Genomic DNA, 24,410 nt, shown 5'->3' on the forward strand with positions numbered 1-24,410 from the left:
ATTTGGAAATTACCAAAGTGGAAATTTCCTCTACGATGCAGATTTTACTTAGTTTTTTACTTTCAGAGCTTATATTCAGCCTCATGATTTCAGAGACTTGTGAATCAGCATGCTGCCCATCTCCTGACAAAATGATGATAGACCCAGTTTTCAAAATGATTTTTGGACATAACCATGTGGGAATTTATTTCACTTGGCTATACATTTGTCATGAGTTTTCATTCCCTTTTCCTTTTCAGTGGTTTAATTGGAGTGGAAGAAAGAAAAAGATGTTAATTAAAACAAGTAAAACATAATTTAATTTAAAATAATGCAGTGAAGGAGCATGTTATGTTGAAAAATATATGTCTTTGCAAATTTTATTTGTTGTTTAATTGTTTTTTAAGTTCATTATAGGATAGTTTGTAAGAAACTAATATAAAATGCAGCTATAATTGATTCTTTGTGAAATTTGTATTTTGGCCAATATTTAGCAAAAAATATTCAGCATTAGGACAAAATAAATCATTTTTCAACAATGAGAGAGATGAATTGAAATATATTTAGAGAGAACATTTATTGTACAGTTAAGTGAGAAATACTAAAAGGTAAAGTACATATGGTCACACATCTAGAGTGTGTGAGAAATTGGACTTAAATAAATCTAGAGCGTCCTAACAATCATACTGCCTCTCACTACCAATGATAGCTTGAATGAATTTCAGGAAAAAGTATTAAATAGTATGGAGGTGGAATGTAGAAACTGAAATGGGAGAGGGGCACAAATTTAATTGCTCAACTTATCACAGGCATGTCCTTGATTTTTATCTTTTACGAACATTGTAAAAACTGTTCATAATACCAATTGATAAGTGAGCTCATTATTTCTTTCCACACACAGAACAACTCCCATTATTTATATATTGCCTTTAAGTTAGTTCTGAATGCATGACCAAATCCTCAATTCACCGATATGACTATCAAATCATTATTCTAAAAGGTTAGACTAAAATGGTGCACTTAGAATAATAAAAAAAAAACAATCTTGGACTTGGAGACATGTAAAAAATGCATTCCTAAATAGTGAATAAGAGTAACTATTAAAACTTTATTATCAGAGGCGGCTAGGTGGCATAGTGGATAAAGCACCTGCCCTGGAGTCAGGAGTACATGGGTTCAAATCCGGTCTCAGACACTTAATAATTACCTAGCTGTGTAGCCTTGGGGAAGCCACTTAACGCCATTTGCCTTGAAAAAACCTAAAAAAACAAAGCAAAAAAACCCCTTTATTATCCTTTGTTGATTGAACTATATTTTTTCTGCTGCAGATATGGACAGAAATAACCAAACAATTGTCTCTGAATTCCTTCTTCTCGGGCTCTTCGACCAGCCACAACAACAGCAAATTCTCTTCTGGTTATTCCTCTGTGTATATTTTATCACTGTGATTGGAAACCTGCTCATCATGCTGGCCATTGGCTTGGATGCCCGGCTCCACTCACCCATGTACTTCTTCCTGGCCAACCTCTCTTTTGCTGACATTTGCCTTTCATCAGTTACTCTCCCCAAGACGCTGGTAAACCACATAATAAGAAGTAAGTCTATCTCTTATGTGGAGTGCATGATACAGATATATTTCGTCATTACTTTTGTAAACATGGATGGGTTTCTTCTTATGGTAATGGCTTATGACCGCTACATGGCCATTTGTCGCCCACTTCACTACACCACTGTCATGCGTCCTGGGCTTTGCATCCTTCTAGTGGCTATATCCTGGGTCATCACTAATCTTCATGCTCTCCTACACACCCTACTAATGGCTCAATTATCCTTCTGTGCTGACAATACCATTCCCCACTTCTTTTGTGATCCATATGCAGTTCGAAAGCTCTCCTGTTCAGATACCTATATCAGTGATTTGATGGTGTTCACTGTGGGTGGGGCAGTGTTTATTACCCCATTCACATGTATTGCCATCTCTTATGTTTTTATATTCTCCAATGTGATGAAGCTCCCATCTATCCAAGGAATAAAGAAAGCCCTGTCTACTTGTGGCTCTCACCTCACAGTGGTTTCCCTCTTCTACGGTGCCATAATAGGGATCTATCTGCGCCCCTCATCCTCCTACTCAAAGGTGGACACAGTAGCCACAGTTATCTTTACTGTGATTAGCCCCATGCTTAACCCCTTTATCTATAGCCTGAGAAATCATGACATGAAGGTAGCTCTCCAGAGATTAATTCTTACAAAATTGATTTTATAAATGCATTAGAATAACAGAATAAAATTTAATTCAACAAATATTTAGTATCAATAAAAGTGTTTATATCAGGTCCTCCCCAAGGAACTAGTGTAACAAAGACAAGAATTAAAATGACCCCTACCCTCAAGAAACTTATATTCTGTTAAAGAAAACAAGATATATGCATAAGTAAATACAAATTAATATATGTAAAGTAAATACAAATTAATTTCAGGAAGCAATAGAAACTGGTAGATTCAGGAAATTTGTCAAGAAAAAAGAGAATCTGAGCTGAGCTTTAAAGAAAGTTACTCTAGAATTAAAATGTAATATTTTACAAATCATCTGTTCATTACCCTGCAGGTAAATTGTTATTATTATATAGGATCCTGATACTTATTAAAGGAAATGATGGGAGATGAGGAATTTTAAAGGATAACTAATACGGTGACATAGAGGTGAAATAGGAAATGACATGTATGGAGAACAGAAATTTGACTGGTTTGGTGGTAATGAAAGGGATGAAGATGATAAATGGGTGGGATGTTCTTTGTGGATAAACATTCAGGAGCCAGATTACATTGAAAATTAATGGCCAAGGAATGAAATGTATGTTAACAAGGGTTATAAACTTTTTTGGGTGTAATGGGCCCCTTCGGCATTCTGGTAAGGCTTGTGGACCCCTTTAAAGAATAAAATTGATAAATACATAAAATACATACAATTACATGAAAACAATTAACCTGAAGAAGCTAATCAAATATATTGGCTATTTTGTGTATATATGTTACATATATTTTATATGTGTGTGTGTATATATATATAGGTATGCATACATATATATATGTATATATATATATATATACATATATATATATATATATGTATATATATATATATATAAAATTGTTTTCAGTCCCAGGGTTCAGCTACCTGTCCTAAAGGGAATAGAGAACAAACAACAGCTATACATTAAGAATATCTCTTTCGCAGTTGTTTGGGAGAATGGATTGGAGACATGAGAGATTTAGGAGCTTTTAGGAGGCTTTTAAAAATAGGCCTAAATGAACTAGGGGAATGAGTAGGGAAATGAGTAGGGAAATAGAAAGGGATACTAGTAATATTATGCAAAGAAAACCAATGTCTCAGTAAATTACTGATTTGTAGAGAGGGTATGGGAAAGTAAAGAAAGAATAAAGATGGCATCAGGTGCTCAATATGATACTGTGCCCTCAAATGATATCAGTCAGTCAATAAACTTGACTGAGAAATTATTATTTGATTAAATGTCTGCTGCATCAGGTACTCCACAAAGTATTGCAAAATTGCTCTCAAGGAGCTCAGATCTGAGAGATAAAGCATTCAAACTGTTCTGTATAAACAAGCCATAAATAGGTTAATTTAGAAACAATGAACAGAGAGAAGGCAATAGAATTAAGAGAGATGGGAAAGGGCTCCTGAAATAAAGGTGGGATTTTTACTGAGACTTGAAGAATGCCAGGGAAGTTAGAAGCCAGAGATGGAGTAGATGAGGAGATGGAATTCTATTATGGAATGCACTGGTTCATATTTATATCTTTACATTACTTTATACATGCTCCCGGTCAACTTTTCTCTAAGGAGACTTGTGCCTTACTTCTACTACAGTGCCCAAAGGTCTCCATACTCTAAAGCGAGGACATCAGACCATTACCTATGCAGTCTGTATGATCCTGGTCTTCTTTTAGTTGATTCAGGTAGCATGGACAGCAATGTTTTAGTTGTATAATATGTCCCAGAGAGACTTCAGCAAGGCTGAAATGTAAAACGTCAGAGGCTTCGCTATGTAAATCGGGAAGGTTTTAGATTCAGAATAAATAATTCACACTTTAAAGGTTCTGAAGTTTGAATAACTTCGTCATATGCCAGAATCAAAAAGACTTTCCCCTAGAACAAGACTGCAATCATACTTTTGTCTTTAGTTACTCATGTTCATAAGGTCAGTATTTCTGATACCTAGAAAAAATAACAGAATTGATACCTATCACTACAAGCCAAGGCTGAGTACCATATTGAATGGATTATCAAATAGCAGAAACTAGAATTCTCTCACTTTCTTCCTGGAGTTGGGGAAATCTTAGAGCCAAGGCTCTAAAGGAGTAAGAGGGAAGAAGCTTCTTACAATACCCAATTAAAGGTTATTACTATGGCTGAAAAAACACTACAGCACTGGTAGAAAGTACTATATCTGAAGATAATGTAATACCATCCAGTTGGCCAGAGATTGCTGGTGGTAAAAGACTACAACTGAACATCTAAGAATAAATTCAAGGTGTCCTTGGATATCAGTACGTAGAGAAGAAACACTATTCCCTGAGAAGATTCCAGGGCCAGTGTTTGACCATTCCAGTAATTGCTGCCTAAAGCAATGTGACCTGCCCAAACTTGTCTGAGAAGTAGCTTCCTAATGTCAGTGATTTGACTAACCCAATCCTGAAGCAATCGAGCCTAGTGAGGAGACACTGTTAACAGTCAAATGACCCAGCAACCAAATAACCCATTCAACTGAGACTGAATGACTTCTATGAAGAAGTCCAGTTGTGATGCCCATCCAGAAAAGATCCCCTGTGAGGTTCCATTCTAAAAGATCAGCAGAAGAATTGCCAAATCATCATCCTCCAAATCCCACAACAAACTTTGTGAGAACCCTCTGATGAAAGAAAGGATATAGAAGCATTGAAGTTCTGCATTTGTGGGCTGTCTTAGTTCTATGAATTTCGTACAAATGTGCCTTAATACCATCTTATTTTGAATTTACATCCACTGTTTCCTCTCACTTCCTGAATGTATTTGTGATAGAAGATACATTGGATAGAGTTATAATAGTCTATTACCAGTGTTCTTCTTTCGTCATTATCTAAATAGACATAATAACTGATTTTTAAGGGAAAATACATTGGTGGGAAATCTGTGGAGGATAACTACTGACATGGTTTACCCTAGAACCCTGAAAATGCTAGCTGCCATCCCTCTGTGGTTTTAATAAGCAATTCCAGTGCAAGCTGGGAAATCTTAAAATGGATGTCCCAAAAATAGCTTATACACAGACTGAAAATTTGACTCATTACCTGATGCCTTAAGCCCTTCCCACTACCCAATTCCTCTGTTCCTTTTCAGAATACTACCATCCTCCAATTACTCAAGTTCAAAGCCTAGGTATCTCTCTCTCTCAACCCTCCCCTATCCAATATGTTCCTCTTTTCTCTTGGTGCCTTCTTCAAATTTAATTTATTTTATTCTGAACTTAGGAAATGACAAGTATTTCCATAATGTAATGGAATTTTTAAAATTGATTTGTACATAAAACTGCAAATCTATTATAAATAAAATGTTGTATTCCTTTAAAATATATAATAAAGTTATCTTATAACTTTCATTTTTCCCTTTTTTCTTCCCTTCCCCATCTTAGAGATGACTACCATTAGACACAACTATATGTGTGCATTTATCTTTGTTTGTAAATGTATTATATATACATTTACATACAAACATACATATGTGTCTATATTTAAAATCATTCTATACATACTTATATTTATGTTCTGGATGCAGATATCCTCTTCCTTCACAGGGCCTTTGTAGCTAATCTGGGCATTTCTTAAAGTCAACATGATTTAGTCACTGAAAGTTTTTCATAAAACAATATTGCCTTTTGCATTTGCCCCATTGAGGATTTGAGAGAATCATTTTCTTTTTGCATTTCACGAATTGAAGATCTGAGAGAGTTATTATTTTTTATTTGTCAAAATTTTTTCCAAGGATTTGTTTTCTTGTTGCTAGATGTTAAATTTCTCTTGGGTTTCTTTTCCCATTTTTTCCAATTGGTTTTTTAAACTCCATCCTGATTTCTTCAAGGAAATCTTTCTGGGCAAGAGGCCAATTCATATTCTCCTCAGCAGTGCTAGATCTCTTACGGTTAGGATCTGTCTCTTCTAAGTATTTCTCCATGGGCCCCACTTTTCTCTGGTCTTTTTTCATCTTGTGTTGGGGAGTGGGGAGCCGGCTCTCAGAGGTTTGCTTTTGAACATCCTAGAGGCTTTGTTCACTTAGTTTAGTAATTCCAAGGGCCAAGTCAGTATGGGTGCTGGTTGCTTAATGTGGAGTGAGGTCCACAGCAGCAGGGTCTGAGTGGACCTTGAAAACTTGGCTTAGCCCTAGGGGAGGGAGTTAATCTCTTTCTGTTCAGTGAGCTCCACTGACCTGGGGTAGGGGGCTTGTTTATTGTTTGTTATGGGCAAAGGGCTCTGGCAAAAGTCTGGAGCTCAGGTCCCTGGCCCAGCTGGTTGTTCTTCAGGTGGGCTCTGAGACTGTGCTGGAACTCACCCTCCCATAGCTGGTCTACCCCTGGCCAAAGACTCTGCAGCTATTATTAATCTCAGTTTCATTATATGTAAAAAAAGTGATTAGATTAGATGATTCAAGGTTCCTTGTATTAGTGCTAACATTCGACTTTTCTTTGATTTCTACTGAAATGATAGAAAAATCCTGACCAGTATATCAGAATTTCTCCTAACAGAGCTTTCCAAGTGGTCTGAGCAACAACTCTTTTCACTCTTCCTGGGAATAGACTTGATCACAGTATCTAGGAATCTACTTATCATTCTAGCCTTGCATCCCAATGGTCACCTCCATAGCCCCATGTATTTTTTCCTCATCAATCTCTCTTTTACTGACAAGTGTTTTATCTCTACCATGGTCCCCAAGATGTTAACTAACATTTCTCCCAGGATCATACCATCTCCTACATGAAGTGCCTGCCTCACATATGCTTTTTCACCATATTTATTGCACTTCCTCTGGGGTGTGATGGCATATGCCCAACACAGAGACATCTGCCACCAGCTCCATTACTCAATAGTAATGAGCCCCAGAGTCTTTATCCTTGTGTCTGGATCCTGGATCATCACAAACAGTTGCTCCTTACTACATAACCTTTTAGTAAACTGCTCGTCTTTTTGTGCAGAAAATATCATTCCACATTTTTTTCTGAGACCTTGCAGCCCTTTGCAAGTTCTCCTGTTCTGATACCTACATCAATGATATGGAGATTGTAATTGTGGGTGGATTTTAAGTTGCTGCACCATTTACTCTAATCTTAGTGTCCTACATTCACATTATTTTGACCATTTTGAGGATCCCATCCACTGAAGACAAATATAAAACCTTTTCCTTCTGTGGTTTCCACCTTTGCAGTGTGTCCGTTTTCTATGGTACCATTATATGGATATATTTTCTCCCCTCCTCCAACCATCTGGACAATTTGGACAATTTAGACCCTTGCCTCCAAGACCTGTAAAGCAAACTAAACAGAACAAAGAGAACAATGTATATGAAGATCACAATAACGTCAAGGAAAACAATATTGAAAAACTTCAGCATTCTTATCAATGTAATTATCATCATGACTTGAGAGTATTAATCAGAGAAAGGAAGTATACATTTGTTTACATGAGCAACATGTTCATTTTTTTTGCTTGATCATATTTATTTGCAAAAAGGAAACGTTCTATGTGTAGGGGTAGTAATTGAGAAGCATTAGTAATGTTAAAAAGAACATTATAAATATTTTTAAAATATTGACAAAGGTTATTGATATGGGCACCATTGAAGGAATACCCCCATGTATGAGTACCATGGCCAAGACATTAGGGAAAAAAGGATTGACAGTTCCTCAGAGTTAAGGAGATGGAAAGCTCATTGTTCATAAGTGAGAGGTTTCTTTAGCCAGTGTTCAACACAGCCTTTAATATTGGTACAGGATCTTAAGCACATTGACATCTAGGTTGCAAAGAGTTAATATACAGCACCAGAACTGAATGCCAAACAACTATACTGTTGAGATCTGTTTGCATGTTAAATTTCAATCTGAACTGAATTTTTGGAACAAAAAAAATTTAAGAATACAAAATACTTGTATACACAGTGCACTTTGTGTAGATTTTGCAGTAACTACTCAAAATACCATACTATTTTGGTAGTTTCTCTTGTGAAACTTGAGAAATGCTAATAAAAATCAGACAAGTGATCAATCTGTATGTTAAAATGGACGTTCATATAAATCATATCTTTGTATCTTTCTAGATTTCATCTGCTTGTGTTTGTTCTCCCGTGGAATTCATTAGAGAAAAATCAGTTTTGAGATTATAGATCAGAATAGGCAGTACATTGAGAGTAATTTGACTTCAATATAGTTGTTTATAACTCTAGAGTTTTTTCCCAAGCAATTCAATTCATACTGTGATCAGTTCTCTACCCTGCATAAATAATACTTAAAAAGCATACATTGACAGCTGGTCATAAAATATTTTGATATATTTGTAAATTCAAAAACTAGCTTTTTAACTTTGGTCAGGTATTTGGTGCTTCTGAATGAAATCATTCCTCAAGGGGCAGCTAGGTGGCCTAGTGGATAAAGCACTGGCCTTGGAGTCAGGAGTACCTCGGTTCAAATCTTGTCTCAGACACTTAATAATTACCTAGCTGTGTGGCCTTGGGCAAGCCACTTAACCTTGCCTTGCAAAAACCTAAAAAAACAAACAAACAAACAAAAAAGAAAAAAGAAATCACTCCTCAAACCTCTTCATAGAAAACATAATCTACATTAACCCCAGTGCCTCAGTAAAGATATTTCAGAAACACAGGCAAAAACACTAGATATTGGTCTAAGGATCCGAGATAAAATTGAACATTAGATTGAATCCAATAAAGGTATTATCTATATATGTGTGTGAAATGTCCCTCTACACTCCTCACCCAGGCAGTCAGGTAAGGTGGCTAAGTGGCTAGAGTATTGGGTCTGCAGTTGATAACACTCATCTTCTTAAGTTCAAACCAGACTTCAAACCTCTGTGACCCTAGTTAAGACATTTAACCTTTATTTCAACTTCCTCATCTGTATAATGGAGAAAAAAATGGCAAGTCAATCTCCAGCATCTTTGCCAAGAAAACCAAAATGGGGTCACAAAGAATTTAATATAATTGAACAATATCAGCAGTTCTCATCCTACAAGGGCATGTAGTGCCATATGAAAAAATATATGGCTTTAACTTTTTTTTTATTTTGTAATTTGCTGATACTGAAGAATAAGGACCTGTTAAACTTTATCTCAGGAAAAAAACTCAGTACTAGTTTGTTTGGGATTGTGGAAGATTACTGCTCTCAGAATGCAATTAGTAGTCATCTATTTTAATTTCAACAAATAAACATTGCACATGAAACTAGTGGAATAAAATTTCTGAACTATTAAAAAATACAAAAATATTGAATTAGAGTTTGGGCAGGAGATAAATACTACTCTGCTCAACTTCATCATTGTAATAAAAATAATGGTAACTAATTTTTATATAGTGCTTAAAATATGCAGATGTTTTATAATTATTATCTCATGTTGTCCTCAGAGCAACCTGGAAGTTGCATGCTATTGTTACCTCCATTTTACAAATGAGGAAACTAAGCTAGACAGAAATTAAGTGATTTACCCAGGGTCACATAGTAAGTATCTGAAGGTAAATTTTAACTCAGGTCTTCCTGACTGCAGGCCCAACACTCTCTCCACTGAGCTACCCCATAGTCAGTCAATCAGTAATATTAAGTCCTTACTTTATACCATACAGGGCAAATAGAAACAAAAAGGCACCCTTTAGAAGCTAGCATTCTAATAGAGGAAGGTAATATAAAATGATACCCAGTGCAGGGCCCCAATAGAGGCATCCAGATTGAAATTTGGGGAGAAATAAGGAGATGGTTGACCTGACTACTCTTGCTTTTTTGTTTGTTTGGGTTTTTTGGGGGGAGTCGTTGCAAGGCAAATTTGGTTAAGTGGCTTGCCCAAGGCCACACAGCTAGGTAATTATTAAGTGTCTGAGGTTGGATTTGAACTCAGGTACTCCCGACCTTAGGGCCGGGGCTCTTTCCGCTGCTCCACCTAGCTTCCTCTTTACTATTCTTGTTAAATAGAGGTTCTGGAAGAAAGCTTTGAAAGGGATCACAAGGCCTGAGTGTAATTTCATGTGCAGATTCCAGGGATGAAGTAATTTCCCAGTTGAATAGTTTCCTGGGAAACATAAACTGTTCAGATTAACAGAATAAGAAATAGCATATTTAAATAAACTCATATTAGAAAAATAAACTAAATAAGTCATAAATGAGCTTCCCAAAAGAAGCATCAGAAACAGATGGAAGTACAGGTGACTTCTAACAAACATTTAAAAATTAATTCATTCTAAAAATAAATAATTTGGAATACTAGGTAAAGAAGTCCTACTATATCAGGAAGAGAAAAAAACAAAGAAAGAAACTTATGGACCAATTTTACTATTGAATGTGAATGCAAAATTCCTATATAAAATAATATATAGGGAACTACAACTATATATCACAAAAACAGTACCCTATGACCAAGTGGGATTTATACTAAGAATGCAGGACTGTTTCAATATAAGAAAGATAATTGATTATATCAATAGCAAAAATAACAAAAATAACATAATTACATCAATGTATGCAGAAAAAAGTTTTTGACAAAATACAATGCTCATTCTTATTTCTAGAAAAGCTACTTGAAAACATAGGTGTAAATGGATTTTTCCTGAAAATAATAAGAACCATCTACTTAGAACCATCAGCAAACATTATATGTAATACAGATATGCTAGAAGTCTTTTGAATAAGATCAGGAGTGAAATAACAATGCCTATTATCACTAATATTATTCAATATTGTACTATAGATGCTAGTAATAGTAATAAGAAAAAATTGAAATCATAATGAGCAATGAGGTAATCTTGTTGCAGATGATATGATGATAGACTTGGAAAATTCTAGGGATTTAATTTAAAAGCTAGTCAAAACAATAATGCTAACAAAGGAGTAGTATATAAATAAGCCCACATAAATCATTAGTATTTCCAGATATCATCAACAAAGCCCTGTAAGAAGAAATAGTTCTTTTAAAATGAATATATAATGTATACCTGCTGAGACAAATCCAGAAACTTTATGAACATAATTACAAAATTCGTTTTTATACAAATAAAGTGACATTTAAATAATTGGAGAAACAGTGTGAATGAGTAAACTAAGTCAATATGATAGACATGATAATTCTACCTAAAATAATCGACTTTTTAGTGCCATACCAATTAAGTTAGCAAACAAAAATCTTTTACCAAGCTAGAAAAATAAACAATAAAAAAATTCATTTAAAAGAAAAAAAAAGTCAGGAATGCCACAGGAATTATTTTGAAGTAAAGGAAGGAGTCTAGCAGCATCAAAACAAACTGTAAAACAAGACATTAATTACGCTATCTGGTATTAGCAAAGAATTAGCCATGATACAGATTTTGCTTCTTGTTGTTTTACATAGATTATTCTTATCCAAGATATCATTAAAAGAAAGAAAAGAACCAATGTATAGAAAAATATTTATAAAGAATATTTTTGTGATGGCAAAGAATTGTAATTTGAGAGGATGACCATCAGTTGGGGAATGATTGACAATTTATGGAATATGAATAGGTTGGAAAAATATTCTACAATAAGAAATTATGAGACAGAGTTCATAAAAACTTAGAAAGATTTACACTAACTGATGTTGAGTGAAATGAGTAGAACCAGGAGAATATTATATTTATATATTATATATTAATAATAGCACATTGTTGATGATAACCATAATAAATTTATCTTTTCTCAATAATGCAGTTATCAAAGACAAATCCAAAAGATTTGTGAAGGAAAATGCCATCCACATCCAGAGAAAGAATCATGGAGTCTAAAATAAGATAGACTATTCAGATATTTTCACTTATTTTAAATTTTTTTTTCTTTTATTCTTGTTCTGCTTTCACAACATGACTAATATGGAACCTATATCAGATAGCTTGCTCTCTTGGGAAGGGAGAAGGAAAAGGAGGAAGGAAGAAAAATGTGGAACTCAAAATCTAACAAAAATGAATGTTGAAAACTATGTGTGTGTGTGTCTGTATAAATGATAAAAAGTAAAAATAAAATAAAAGGCTATTATTAAAAAACAAAAAAATTTAAAATAAATTTTTAAAACAATTTTTGAAAAATTTTTAAATTGTGAATATACCTTTTGACCCAATAAACACTATTAGATTTGTTTCCTAAGGTCATCATGGAAAAAGAAAAGAACCTATGTTCTAAAATATTTCTCTATTAGCTCTCTTTGTGGTCACAAAGAACTGCTAATTGTGAGAATGTCTGTCATTTGGACAATTCAATTTAATGAAAAAAAATGATTTTATACAGTTTACTGGAGCATGTTGGAGAATACAAATTTTAATGTAGTGAAAAATAAATGGATGATCTAGGCACCATCCACACTAAGAGATTTACCATCAATTTCATCTAACTCATTATAATAATTTTTTATTTATTTTAACTCCCGTCTTTGTCACCATTATTACTATTTCAACAAGTAGCTGAGGTCAGAGTCATTTGAATCTAATAGAGAAGACTATGTCCCCTAGAGAGTTATCCATAGGGACACTGTCTCAAGACACTTTATTCCAAATCCACTTTGGGCATAGAAGAAAGATTTCTCAGGTAGAAGTAAGTTAATAAATTTTCACTTCACCAACACAAAGATTGAAGTTCATGATTAAATGGAAGAAAAAGGAAGGGGGAATATCATAGAACTGAACTAGTGGACTACATATTGCAGCATGGCCACTTCTGACACATATTACAAGAACTTAAACCTGACATATGATACATCTCCCTATCCCTAACCCTAGACACTACGAGTAAGGCATTTTTGACCATTCCTGACTGATGGGTGTGAGTTGAGAGGAAGGAAGTTTAACATCTAGTCCTTCTATGACTGAGTTTGAATCATCATCATGTCCTTTTCATGGTGCTAAAAACAACTTAATGATTCCTTAAGGATAATTCTCTAGTAAATGATTCATTCCATTGGAAAATCGAGCTCTCAAACTGATACTTAAGACTCTTGGGTTTTACTGAAACTAAAACTTGGGAGCTACTGAAGGCCTTCTCTCTGCTTTTGCTTGCCAAGCTTCCAACAGGAGAAAACATGTAAGTTCAGTCTCTTGAGGATTGACTCTATATAGAATTGTCTCCTAATTTTATAAAGAGATGAGACAATAATAAATTGAATAAATGCTGAGCTTGCTGGTGAAATGTTGGGTTCATATTTCTTAAATGTTTTTAATGACAGTAAAAATAAATCATGAGAGCAGAATATCTTAAAACAGGAAGAAAGGGTAATAAGAGATTGATATTCACTCAATGTGAATGCATACATCTGGGAGGGAACTGCTAAAAATACATTAATATTCTTTCAGTTTGATCTAGAACTATAAGATTTTATTTCTCAGTGTCCTTAAACATAACTCTTTCTTCTGATATTGCAAGGTACAAATAGGATAATGGAGATGACTATGAACAAAATTACCTCTGATTCAGCACAGGAGTGGAAATGAAATTTATAAATTATATTGGTGCTTGTAGCAGAAAGAATCAATACTTCTGATCTCCCTCAATTTCCATGGCTGGTGATAGAGGAGAAAAGTGGAAGCAGCACAGTTAAGGTTTTGAATCACACCATCTGTAATCAACTGACACCAGTTGGCTAAGATTTAGAGAGCTTGGAATAACCAATTCCATCCATATTCTCTCTTCTTTATTTTTTTCCTATTCTTCTGACATCAATGTAGGGAACATCTCTCAGGAAGTTGAGATATTATATTCATATATACATATATATACACACATCACTGTCCTTCATTATGAATTTTTTTCATTTTTGTCATATTGTAAGTTCCAAATTTCTCTTTCTCTCCTCATTCTACAGTGGAGAAAATCACCATTTGACACATAACTAGAGACATAGACACATACAGATATGTTTAATACTATACTATGCATATATCTGTTTATTGTTGCTTTTTCCAGATGTTCAAAATGTCTTCCCTCATAGGTCCTTTGTAGTTTTTTGAGTATTTAAAATACTCTGAAAAACAGTCATTCATATTTATTCTTTGAACAATATTACTATTACTATATTCTGGGTTTTTTTTGGTTCTGCACACTTTCCTCTTATTATTTCATGCAAGTCTTTCCATGTTTATGATTGAGCAATACACTTGTCTTTTCTTACAAAAGAATAGTATTCCATAATAATCATACACCACATATTATTTCACAATTATCCAACTGATGGATGTGCCTTTAATTTCTAGTTCTTTGACACTATAAAAAAGATCTGCCATAAATATTTTAGAATATAAAGGTTCTTTTCCTTTTTCCCTAATCACCTTGGGAAACAGACTTAATTGCGGTATGTCTAGTTCAAAGGATATACATTTTTTAACTCTTTAGGCATAATTTCAGATTATATTACCAGTATATTATATACTATATACATTATATATTATAAAAACTATAGACATTATATATAACACTATAACATTATATTAATGTCCTACATATGATTGTTATTGAATAAATTAACTTCAGTTAAACTGATCTTGATCTCTCTCTCTCACACATACACACATACACACAAACACACAAATACACATACAAATACACACACACACACACACACACACACTCTTGTTTCTTCCCTCTTTCCATCCCTTCTTGACTTCCTCCCTCCCTTCCTCCCTCTTTGACTCTTCTCTCCTTACATTTCTCTGTTCTTCCTCTCTTGAGCTTTTTGTCTTTCTCATTTTCTCTTCCTCTCTCCCTTCTTTCCCCTTACTACCTCCTTTTCTCTCTGTCCCATTCTCCGTCCATCTATCCTTTCTTTTCTCTATTTATTCTTCTCGTCATCTCTAATGGAGAGAAATGAACTGGAAATAAATTTTAAACACAGAAGAAAGATTTCTTGTGATTTAATGGAGGCAAATTATGGCCTTCTGAGAGCAAGAAGCACCTGATACTAGGCTAGCTTGAACTTTAATCTGGGATTAAAGCACAGAAAATAGAGTAATGGAAGACATTTCTTATTTGGGGACGGGCACCCTATGTAGCTTTCAATCCATCAATAAATACTCTTCAGGTATTTAGTGTGTCTAAGACAATGATGAAATAGGCCCTGATTGAAAGGAGCTTGTCTTATAGAGATTCCTAAATATGATATAGTGTGGGGCACTAGTAGTAGGTATGTATAAAGTTGATTCTTGAGCTCAGTTTCAAAAAATAATAAGGAATTTGAAAAGGCAGAAGGGAATGGGCAGCGCATTTTATACATTTAAAACAGGCAACTCAAGATGTGCAGACAGAAAATGGAATCATGAATGAAAAACAATACCAAAGTTGAGTTTGTCTAAACCATCTTTCCATCACCTTTTCCCCTTCCCTCTTCCTTTGCCCCTCTCTCCAGGAAGTTAATTGATATATGGAAATCCCAGGAAGATAACTCCATGTGCTAATGACAGGGCTCATGTCAATCTTCCAATTGATTGTCCACAAAATTTTTTCAAGAATTCATTAAGAACTTGAAGTTTTTCCCCCAATATCACACATGCTGAGTATCTGTGGCAGGACTTGAAACTAGTTTTGTTTTAATCCACACTACCTATGGCTTCTATATGCTCCTACAAGTCGGTCTGGTCACCACAATCTACTGGAAGATTATAGCATTATGTAATAATATGCTAGATGTTTATAGAATCATAGGATTTTAGAAGCAGAGATGGTCAGAATTGAAAATGTCTGTAAACTCAACCTGATATAATTCTGTAATGTTACAAATAGAAAACCTGGGAGCCAGAGCAAAAAATAACTTGCCAAGTCACTTTTGATTTAAATGAGAAATTATCCACATCTCATTTAGCTTCACTACTGAGGGAGATAAGTTCTCGTATTATTGCTATGTTATAGATGAGGGAACTGAGGGTGATAAAAAGCTAAATGATGCCTTTGGTAATATAGATAATAAATACCTGAGATCAGTTCAGAACTCAGGTCTTCCTAATATCAAGCGCTGTTTTCTATGTACTATGCTACTATGTACTGTGATCTCTTTAACAAAGAGCAGATCAGAACAGTAGGCTCATGAGTGTGTTAATGAGCCCTGAAACAGAAATAGCATATCATATTTCCAGCAGCAAGAAACTATTCATTTATTTAATTATATTGTTTAATAAGTATAATTTTCAGGGCAGGTGGTGTAGTGGATAAAGCACCGGCCCTGGAGTCAGGAGGACCTGGGTTCAAATCCAGTCTCAGACACTTAATAATTACCTAGCTGAGTGGACTTGGGCAAGCCACTTAACCCCGTTTGTCGAAAAAAAACCTAAAAAAATAAGTATAATTTTCTTTTATTAGACTCATGGTTTGGAAAAACCAGACCACTATATCTGATTTCCTCCTCCTGGGACTGATTGAGGGGTTAGAGCATCAACAACTACTCTTTTGACGGTTTCTATTTATGTATATGATCACTGTGATTGGAAACATACTCATCACCATGGCTGATGCTTCCAGCACTCTCCTCCATACCCCACTGTACTACTTTCTTCTCTGTGACTCTCTTTGGAGTCTATTTTAGTCCCATAGTGATATAATAGCATTTGTAATGTACACAGAGATGACTCCAATGCTGAACCCTTTAACCTCCACCCTGAGGAACAAGGATTAAGCAGCCATGCAGAGGTTCTTTTAAGCTCCCATCTTGAGAAATAAGATGCCTAAAATCAACTTATCTTTTACTGATGTCAATTTTATCTCGACCAGGGTCCCAAAGATGTTGGTTAGGGGCAGCTAGGTGGCACAGTGGATAGAGCACTGGCCCTGGAGTCAGGAGTACCTGGGTTCAAATCCAGTCTCAGACACTTAATAATTACCTAGTTGTGTGGTCTTGGGCAAGCCACTTAACCCCATTTTTCTTGCAAAAAAGCTAAAAAAGTAACAAAGATGTTGGTGAATAGCCAAACTCAAAATCGGTCCATCTCTCAATTTGACTGACTTACACAGCTATATTTTTTATCATGTTGGGGGCAGTAAATGAATTTCTCCTGGCTGTAATGGCATATGACCACTATGTGGCCATCTACCACCCATTCCATTACACAATAATGATGGGCCCCCAGCTTTGTTTTTCCTCTTTATTTCAATTATATGGTTTGCTAATGTCCTTTATTCCCTCTTACATACATAGTTGATGAATGAACTAGACATGCCAAAAATGAAATACCTCACTTGTACTGTGACCTGTACCCCCTACTGAGGCTGTCCTGCTCAGATATCTTCATTAATGAACTAATGATTTTCACCATTGGTGTTCTTGCTAGCTTGATTCTATTCTATTGTGTTATCATCTCTTATGTGTATAAATTTGGCCATCCTAAGAATCCCATCTGCAAAAAAGGAAGCATAAAATCTTTTCCACTTCCAACCTTTCTATAGTAGGTCTGTTCTCTGGGACTCTCTTTGGAATCTATTTTAGTCCCATAGTGATATAATAGCATCTGTAATGTACACAGAGATGACTCCAATGTTGAAACCTTTAACCTCCACCCTGAGGAACAAGGACATAAAAGCAGCCATGCAGAGGTTCTTTTAAGTTCCCATCTTGAGGAATAAGATGCCTAAAGCCAATCATATAATTATATTTATCTTTCCCTCTTCTACCCAAACTGAGTAGCAAGATGGTATCAATTTCATAGAATTTTTTTACAGGAAAAGTTCTTTGATTCATTCAGATCTCGGTCAAATATCTTAAGATCCATCTCAGGCTTTTTCTCTCTGTGTTGATAAGCCTGAACCAGGAAAAAAAACTCACCAATAAGTACAATATTATAATTTGGTGAAGATACAATATACAATAATTTTTTGAAATTAAATGAGACTTACAGAAGTTTAGTTTTAAAAAACGATTTTGAAGATACAGATAAATTCCACTTTGATTCCTTTTCTCCAGTAGACTGTCATAAGATAATCAGTTTAGAGAATTCTGATCTTCTTAGTAAAGAAAGACATCTGATTTCCATTTTACTTTGCTTTTATTTACTTACCACTATAAATATATTCAAATTTCTAACACTCCTTGTCAGATTCAGCTAACCCATTACTCAGCCTCACATGTTATGACAGACATATCTTTCCCGAGAATCTGAAGATCTAGTCTTGATTCCTTGACTAGCTTAACTCTGAGCACATCTCTGACCCTCAGTTTCCTGTACTGTATAATGAAATGGTTGCACTAAGTAAGTTATGGTCATTTATATTACTAATTAGAAATAATTTCCCAAAGTGAAAAAGAATGGATGTTGAGATTGTCATATCATTCTGTATATTATATATGTCATGCAAGTAATTACCTAGATGGTGATCTGAAGAGTCACTAGAGGTAGGAGGTTCATTTATGAGAGCAAGGAGGGACTGGAACATTGCCTTCTCAATCTAACCAAAATCAGTACAGCAAAATAGAGAGAAAGGGTTAAAGAATCAATACCTTTCTTTTCAAGATGTTGGGTGAAAAGCAACCCAAATGATAAACTATATGGAGATTTCAATTCAATTCCATTCAAGAATTAATAAATTGAAATAGCTAACTCAAACTTCAAGACTTAAGGGAAAAAATTAATTAGAACTCAAGGAGTTGTACCTGTATTGGAAATGTCAGGGGGTGGCGCAGTTGTTAAAACTAGAAGGAATTTCCATATGATACCATTCTTTTGGACATATATGGGCAGTTTTCCCAATCCCCCTTCATTCTGTTGCTCTTCCTTTTTGTTTGTTTGTACATAATTACTTGATGTTGTCTACCTTATCAAGAAGAACTGTCCTCACCTCTGTTTATATCCCTAGCATTTAGTACATGCCTGGAACTCAATAATGTTTAATAAATGTTTATTGACAATCTCTGGAATCCTTTGATGCTCATATCTGGACCCGCATCAATAATATGCAGAGTAATCTTATGACCTTTCTTCCAAATGTTAATTGCTGTCTGCAAATGTTGAATATGAGGATAGTGAAGTCATTGTTTCCTGTGAATAGACTTTATTTGCATAATATACTTTTGATAATAACTGAATACTCCCATAAATAATATGGCAATTTCTTCAGTGACTTATTTTGGAACTAGAGCTTCAAACATAATGTAATAACATATGTTGAAGAGATCTTAAAAGTCATTTAGCAGATAACTCAATGGAAAGCATCAATATCAATAAGATAGTGAATGAGTGGTCAATAAGAAACTCCATCTCTCAGTTCTCAGTATGTTCTCTGGCATACTTTCATGCAAATTATTTTATTGAAATACAAAAGTCAATAATCAACTTCATTTAGATGAACAAATGCTCAAGAATATCAAAGGTTTTTTAAAGTAAAGATCAAATCTTAATCAAATCTTAAACTGCATAATAAAGCAATAAATAGTAAAACTATCTGGTACAGTCTAAGATATTGAATGGTGGTTCAGGAATAGAATAAGTGGACATATATATATATATATATATATATATACATATATATGTATATATACATACATATACAATGATAGATAATTATAATAACATTGTATTTGATCCATGGAAAGATATAAGCAGTCAGAAGAATTCATTATTTGGTAAAAAAAATGGAATGGTCAGGAATATTAGAAAGTAGTCTATCAGAAAGTAGATATTAAAAGATATCTTACATAATTTACCAAGATAAGTTCAAAATTAATCCATGTCCTAGACATAAAGGGAGATATATAAGTAAATTAGAAAATTCTAGAACTTATCCTACCATAATTATGAATAGGAAAAGAATTTGTGAATAAACAAGACATAAAGAACACCATGAGATATGAAATAGATAATCTTGATTGCATTCAATTTAAAAAGCTCTGTGCAAAAATATTAGAAAGAAAGCAGATAATTGAGGAAACATTTTAGAGAAATTTGGTTAAACAAAGATTTTCTATCTCAAATAGAAAAGATCTTTATCAAATTTAAAACATGAGTCATCCATTTGATAAATGGTCAAAGAATATGAACAGGTAGCTTTTCAATGAACAAATCAAAGTACACACACATGTACACACATATATATGAACATGAATATAAATATTATGAAAAATACTATAAATCATTATTGATTAAAGACAGGCAATTTAAAACAACTTTGATATAAAAACTCACATCTATTAGATTGACTAAAATGATAGAGAAGATCTCCATAATGAATATTGATGAAAAAATCTTAAATAAAATTTTTGCAATGAGACTACAGCAAGTTATTACTAGGATAATGCACCATGATCAGGTAGGAATTATAATAGGTAGGTAGGAATAGTTCAGTATTAGAAAAACACTTAACATAATTGAACTTATCAATAACAAAAGCAACAGAAATCATATGATTATCTCAAGAGATGCTGGAAAAGCCTTTCATAAAAATACAACATATGTTCCTATTAAAAAAAACTAAAAAATTTAACAAAATAATAAAAAGTATCTATTTAAAACCATCAAAAAATATGATATGTAATGGGAATGAACTCAGAGTATAACTAATAAAGTCAGGAGTGAAACAAGAATTCCCATTATCACCATTACTGTTCAATATATTATTAGAAATACTAGTTGTAGCGATAAGAGAAGAAAAAGAAATTGAAGGTATCAGAACTAGCAGTGAGGAAGCAAAACGTTCAGTCTTTGCAGACAATATGATGGTATATTTAGAGTAAAATAAACACATAAATCATCAGCATTTCTATATATGAACAACACAACTCAAAAGTAAGAAAGAGAAAGAGAAATTCCATTTAAATTAACTGTAGACAACATTAAATACTTGGGAATCTACCTCCCAAGACAAACCCAGAAACTGTATGAACACAATTATAAATCACTTCTCTCTCAAATAAAGTCAGGTATAAATAATTGGAAAAATGTAATTGCTTATGATTAGGTCAAGTTAATATAATACGATTACAATTGTACCCAAATTAAATTATTTATTCAGTGCTATATCAATCAAATCACCCAATAACTATGTTTCTGAGTTAGAAAAATCAGTAACAAAATCTGGAGCAACAAAAGGTCAAGAATAGCAAGGAAGCTGATGAAAAAATGTAAAGGAATTTGACATAATTCTACAAGCTCTAAAACTATACTGTAAAGAGGAAGTGTTCAAAATTGACTGGTACTGGTTAAGAAATAGAGTAATAGATCAGTGTATTAGGAAAGGTGCAAAAGAAACAGCAGTAAATGATTACAGCAATCTACTGTTTGATAAACCCAAAGACATCGGCTTCTGGGATAAGAACTCACTATTTGGAAAAAAATGTAGGAAAAATTGGAAAATAGTATGGCAAAAACTAGGCATAAACCCACATCTCACATCCTGTACCAAAATTAGTTCAAAATGATCAGGATCTACACACAGAGGGAGACACCATAGAATAAATTCATAGACCAAGATCTATGGAAAGGGGATAAATTTATGACTAAACAAGCATTAGAATACATTATTACCTGCAAAATAAATGATTTTGATCATATTAAATTAAAATGGTTTCTGCATGATTAAAATCAATGTTGCCAAAATTCAAAGGAAAGCAGAAAGCTGGGAAACAATCTTGCAACTATGAATTCTGATAGAGATAGAGATCTCATTTCTAAAATATATAGAGAATTCCATCATCTTTATAAGGTTACAAGTCATTCCCCCATTGATAAATGGTCAAAGGATATGAATAGTGAGTTTTCAAATGAAAACTATATATAACTACATGAAATGTTCCAAATCATTATTGCTTAGAGAAATGCAAATTAAAAGCACTATGAGGTAACACCTCACACCTATCAGATTGACTAAGATAAAAAAAGGGAAAATGATCAATGTTGGAATTTTGTGGGAGGATTAGGACATTGATGCAATGCTGGTGGAGCTGTGAACAGATCCAATCATTCTGGAGAGCAATATGGAACTATGCCCAAAGAGCAATAAAATTTGGTCCATTCCAATTCTAGGTCTATACCCAGAAGAAATCATAAAAAATAGGAAATGTTTCCACATGTCCCACAATATTCATAGCAGTTCTTTTTGTAGTGACAAAGAATTGGAAATTGAAGGTATGCCCATCAATTGGGGAATGGCTAAAAAAGTTATGGGGCATGATGGAACATTATTTGTCTATAAGAAACCAAAATATGGTCAGGCTCTAGAGAAGCATGGGATAAGTTATAGATCTGATGCTGAGCAAGGGGAGTAGAACCAACAGAACAATGTACACATTAACAACATTGTGGGATGATCAGCCTTGATGGAAACAGTTCCTCTGAGCAGTTCAAGAGCTAGGACAGCCATATTAGACAACCATGGACAGTGTTATCCCCATCCAGAGGAAGAAACACAAAACAAATTAAAAAACCCTTCAGAACCTGATGAACTCTTCATAAAAATGATCTTGTATGCATTTCCTTCCCTTAATCCTAATTCCTCATACTGGAAATGTCTAATCTGCAAACATGTCTATCAAAAATATGTATGTACAATGTTAACCTGCCTGTTCACTGCTGAGAAGAGGGGGGTGGGAAAGAAGAGTGGAAGGAAATTTTGTAACTTAAAAATATATGTTGTGCATATGGATAAATGTTGAAAAAACTTTCATAACATGTATTTGGGAAACTAAAATATCAATAAAAATGAAAAATAAAATGATAGAAAGGGAAAATGAAAAATGTGGGAGGGCATGTGGAATAATTGGGATTTAAGACACTGTTGGGAGAACAGTGAACTTTTGCCCCATTTCAAAAAGCAATCTGGGGACAACCTGAGTAGAGCCAAGATTGTGGTATGAAACTAGAAGCTACCAGAGTTTTTAACAAAACAGTTTTCAATGAAACCTCTAAACAGATCCTAAAGTGACCCAACCCACCAAAAAAAAAGCAGTAAAACAACTTTTCAGCAAAATCTCTTGAAGGAACTTCAGGAAAAAAAAATCTGACTCACGTGGGAACAGGAGGAGTGTAGCCCAGTATGGATGGGAAAGCTGGAAAATCAATGAAAGGCTCTTAGCTACCACACGGCTGAGGTCCATGAGAATATTTGAGACTCCCAACCCCAACTTGGAGGGCAAGGTTCACACCCCAGAATGCTGGTATGGCAGCATTGAACTACCCTAAGAAGGGAGCAAGTCATGGACACCAGAAACACCAGAGCAGAAATCCAGGGCTCAGACACCTCAGTCCTGGCATAAAAGTTTGAGACTATATAACCCTACTCCAGAGAAGCAGAACTCAACTATCAAAATGAACAATGAAAAAAATCTCTAACCATTAAGAACCCATATTTTTGTAGGGATGATAAAAATGCTATCTCATAAGAGGAAAGCAATGACAAAATGCTTACATGTGAATCCTTTATTAATTGGTTCTCAAATCCAAAATCCAAATTCCAAATGACCTCTTGAAGAGCTCAAAAATTAAAAGAAGAGAGGAAGAAGAACAATGGAAAAAAAATGGAAATCAGGAAGGAGAATGATGAAAAGTTGACTAAGGAAAATAATAATTTTAAAAGTAAAATTGCCCAAATGGAAAAAGAAATTAACTACTTTAAAATTAAAATAAACCAATTGAAAATGAAACACATGGGTGAACTGAAGAAACGAAAACCCTAAAAACTGAAATTGGACAAATGGAAATTAATGAGTCTATGAGAAACCAAGATTCCATCAAATAAAACCAAAAGGCTGAAAAAATGGAAGAAAAATGTTAAGTACCACTTATTGACCTGGAAAATAAATCAAAAAATAAAATTTACAAATTATCTGAAAATCTACCCAAAAACCACAATCAGAAAAAACTTGACACTATCTTGAAGGAAATTATCATGAAAAACTTCCCTAATACCTTATTGCAAGACGATAAAATAATCCTTGAAAGAATACACCAATCTTACCCAGAAAGAGACTCCCCAAATAAAAAGTCAAAGGAATATTGTTGCCAAATTTCAGAACTCTAAACTAAAGGATAAAATACCACAAGCAGTCAAAAAAAGAAGCAACTTAAATACCAGGGAGTCACAATCAGAATTACACTAGACATCAGTTTCAACATTAAAGGACAGCAAAGGAGCTTGAATTACAACTAAAAAATCAACTATTTTGCAAAATTCAGCAAATTTTTTCAGGGGAAGAGTTGGGCTTTCAAT

General features: G+C 34.1%; 1 protein-coding gene and 1 pseudogene across 1 annotated transcript; both read left to right on the forward strand.

Annotated features, from left to right (window-relative positions):
- Nucleotides 1-1,309: 1,309 nt before the first annotated feature.
- Nucleotides 1,310-2,242, forward strand: LOC141513695 (olfactory receptor 1f45-like). Its single transcript, XM_074223781.1, has one exon. The coding sequence runs from the start codon at nucleotides 1,310-1,312 to the stop codon at nucleotides 2,240-2,242; it is 933 nt and encodes a 310-aa protein (XP_074079882.1).
- Nucleotides 2,243-16,941: 14,699 nt separating this feature from the next.
- On the forward strand, nucleotides 16,942-17,820 carry LOC141510111 (olfactory receptor 1G1-like; annotated as a pseudogene).
- Nucleotides 17,821-24,410: the final 6,590 nt, after the last annotated feature.

This window comes from Macrotis lagotis, chromosome 1 (assembly GCF_037893015.1).
Source record: "Macrotis lagotis isolate mMagLag1 chromosome 1, bilby.v1.9.chrom.fasta, whole genome shotgun sequence".
NCBI lineage: Eukaryota > Metazoa > Chordata > Mammalia > Peramelemorphia > Peramelidae > Macrotis > Macrotis lagotis.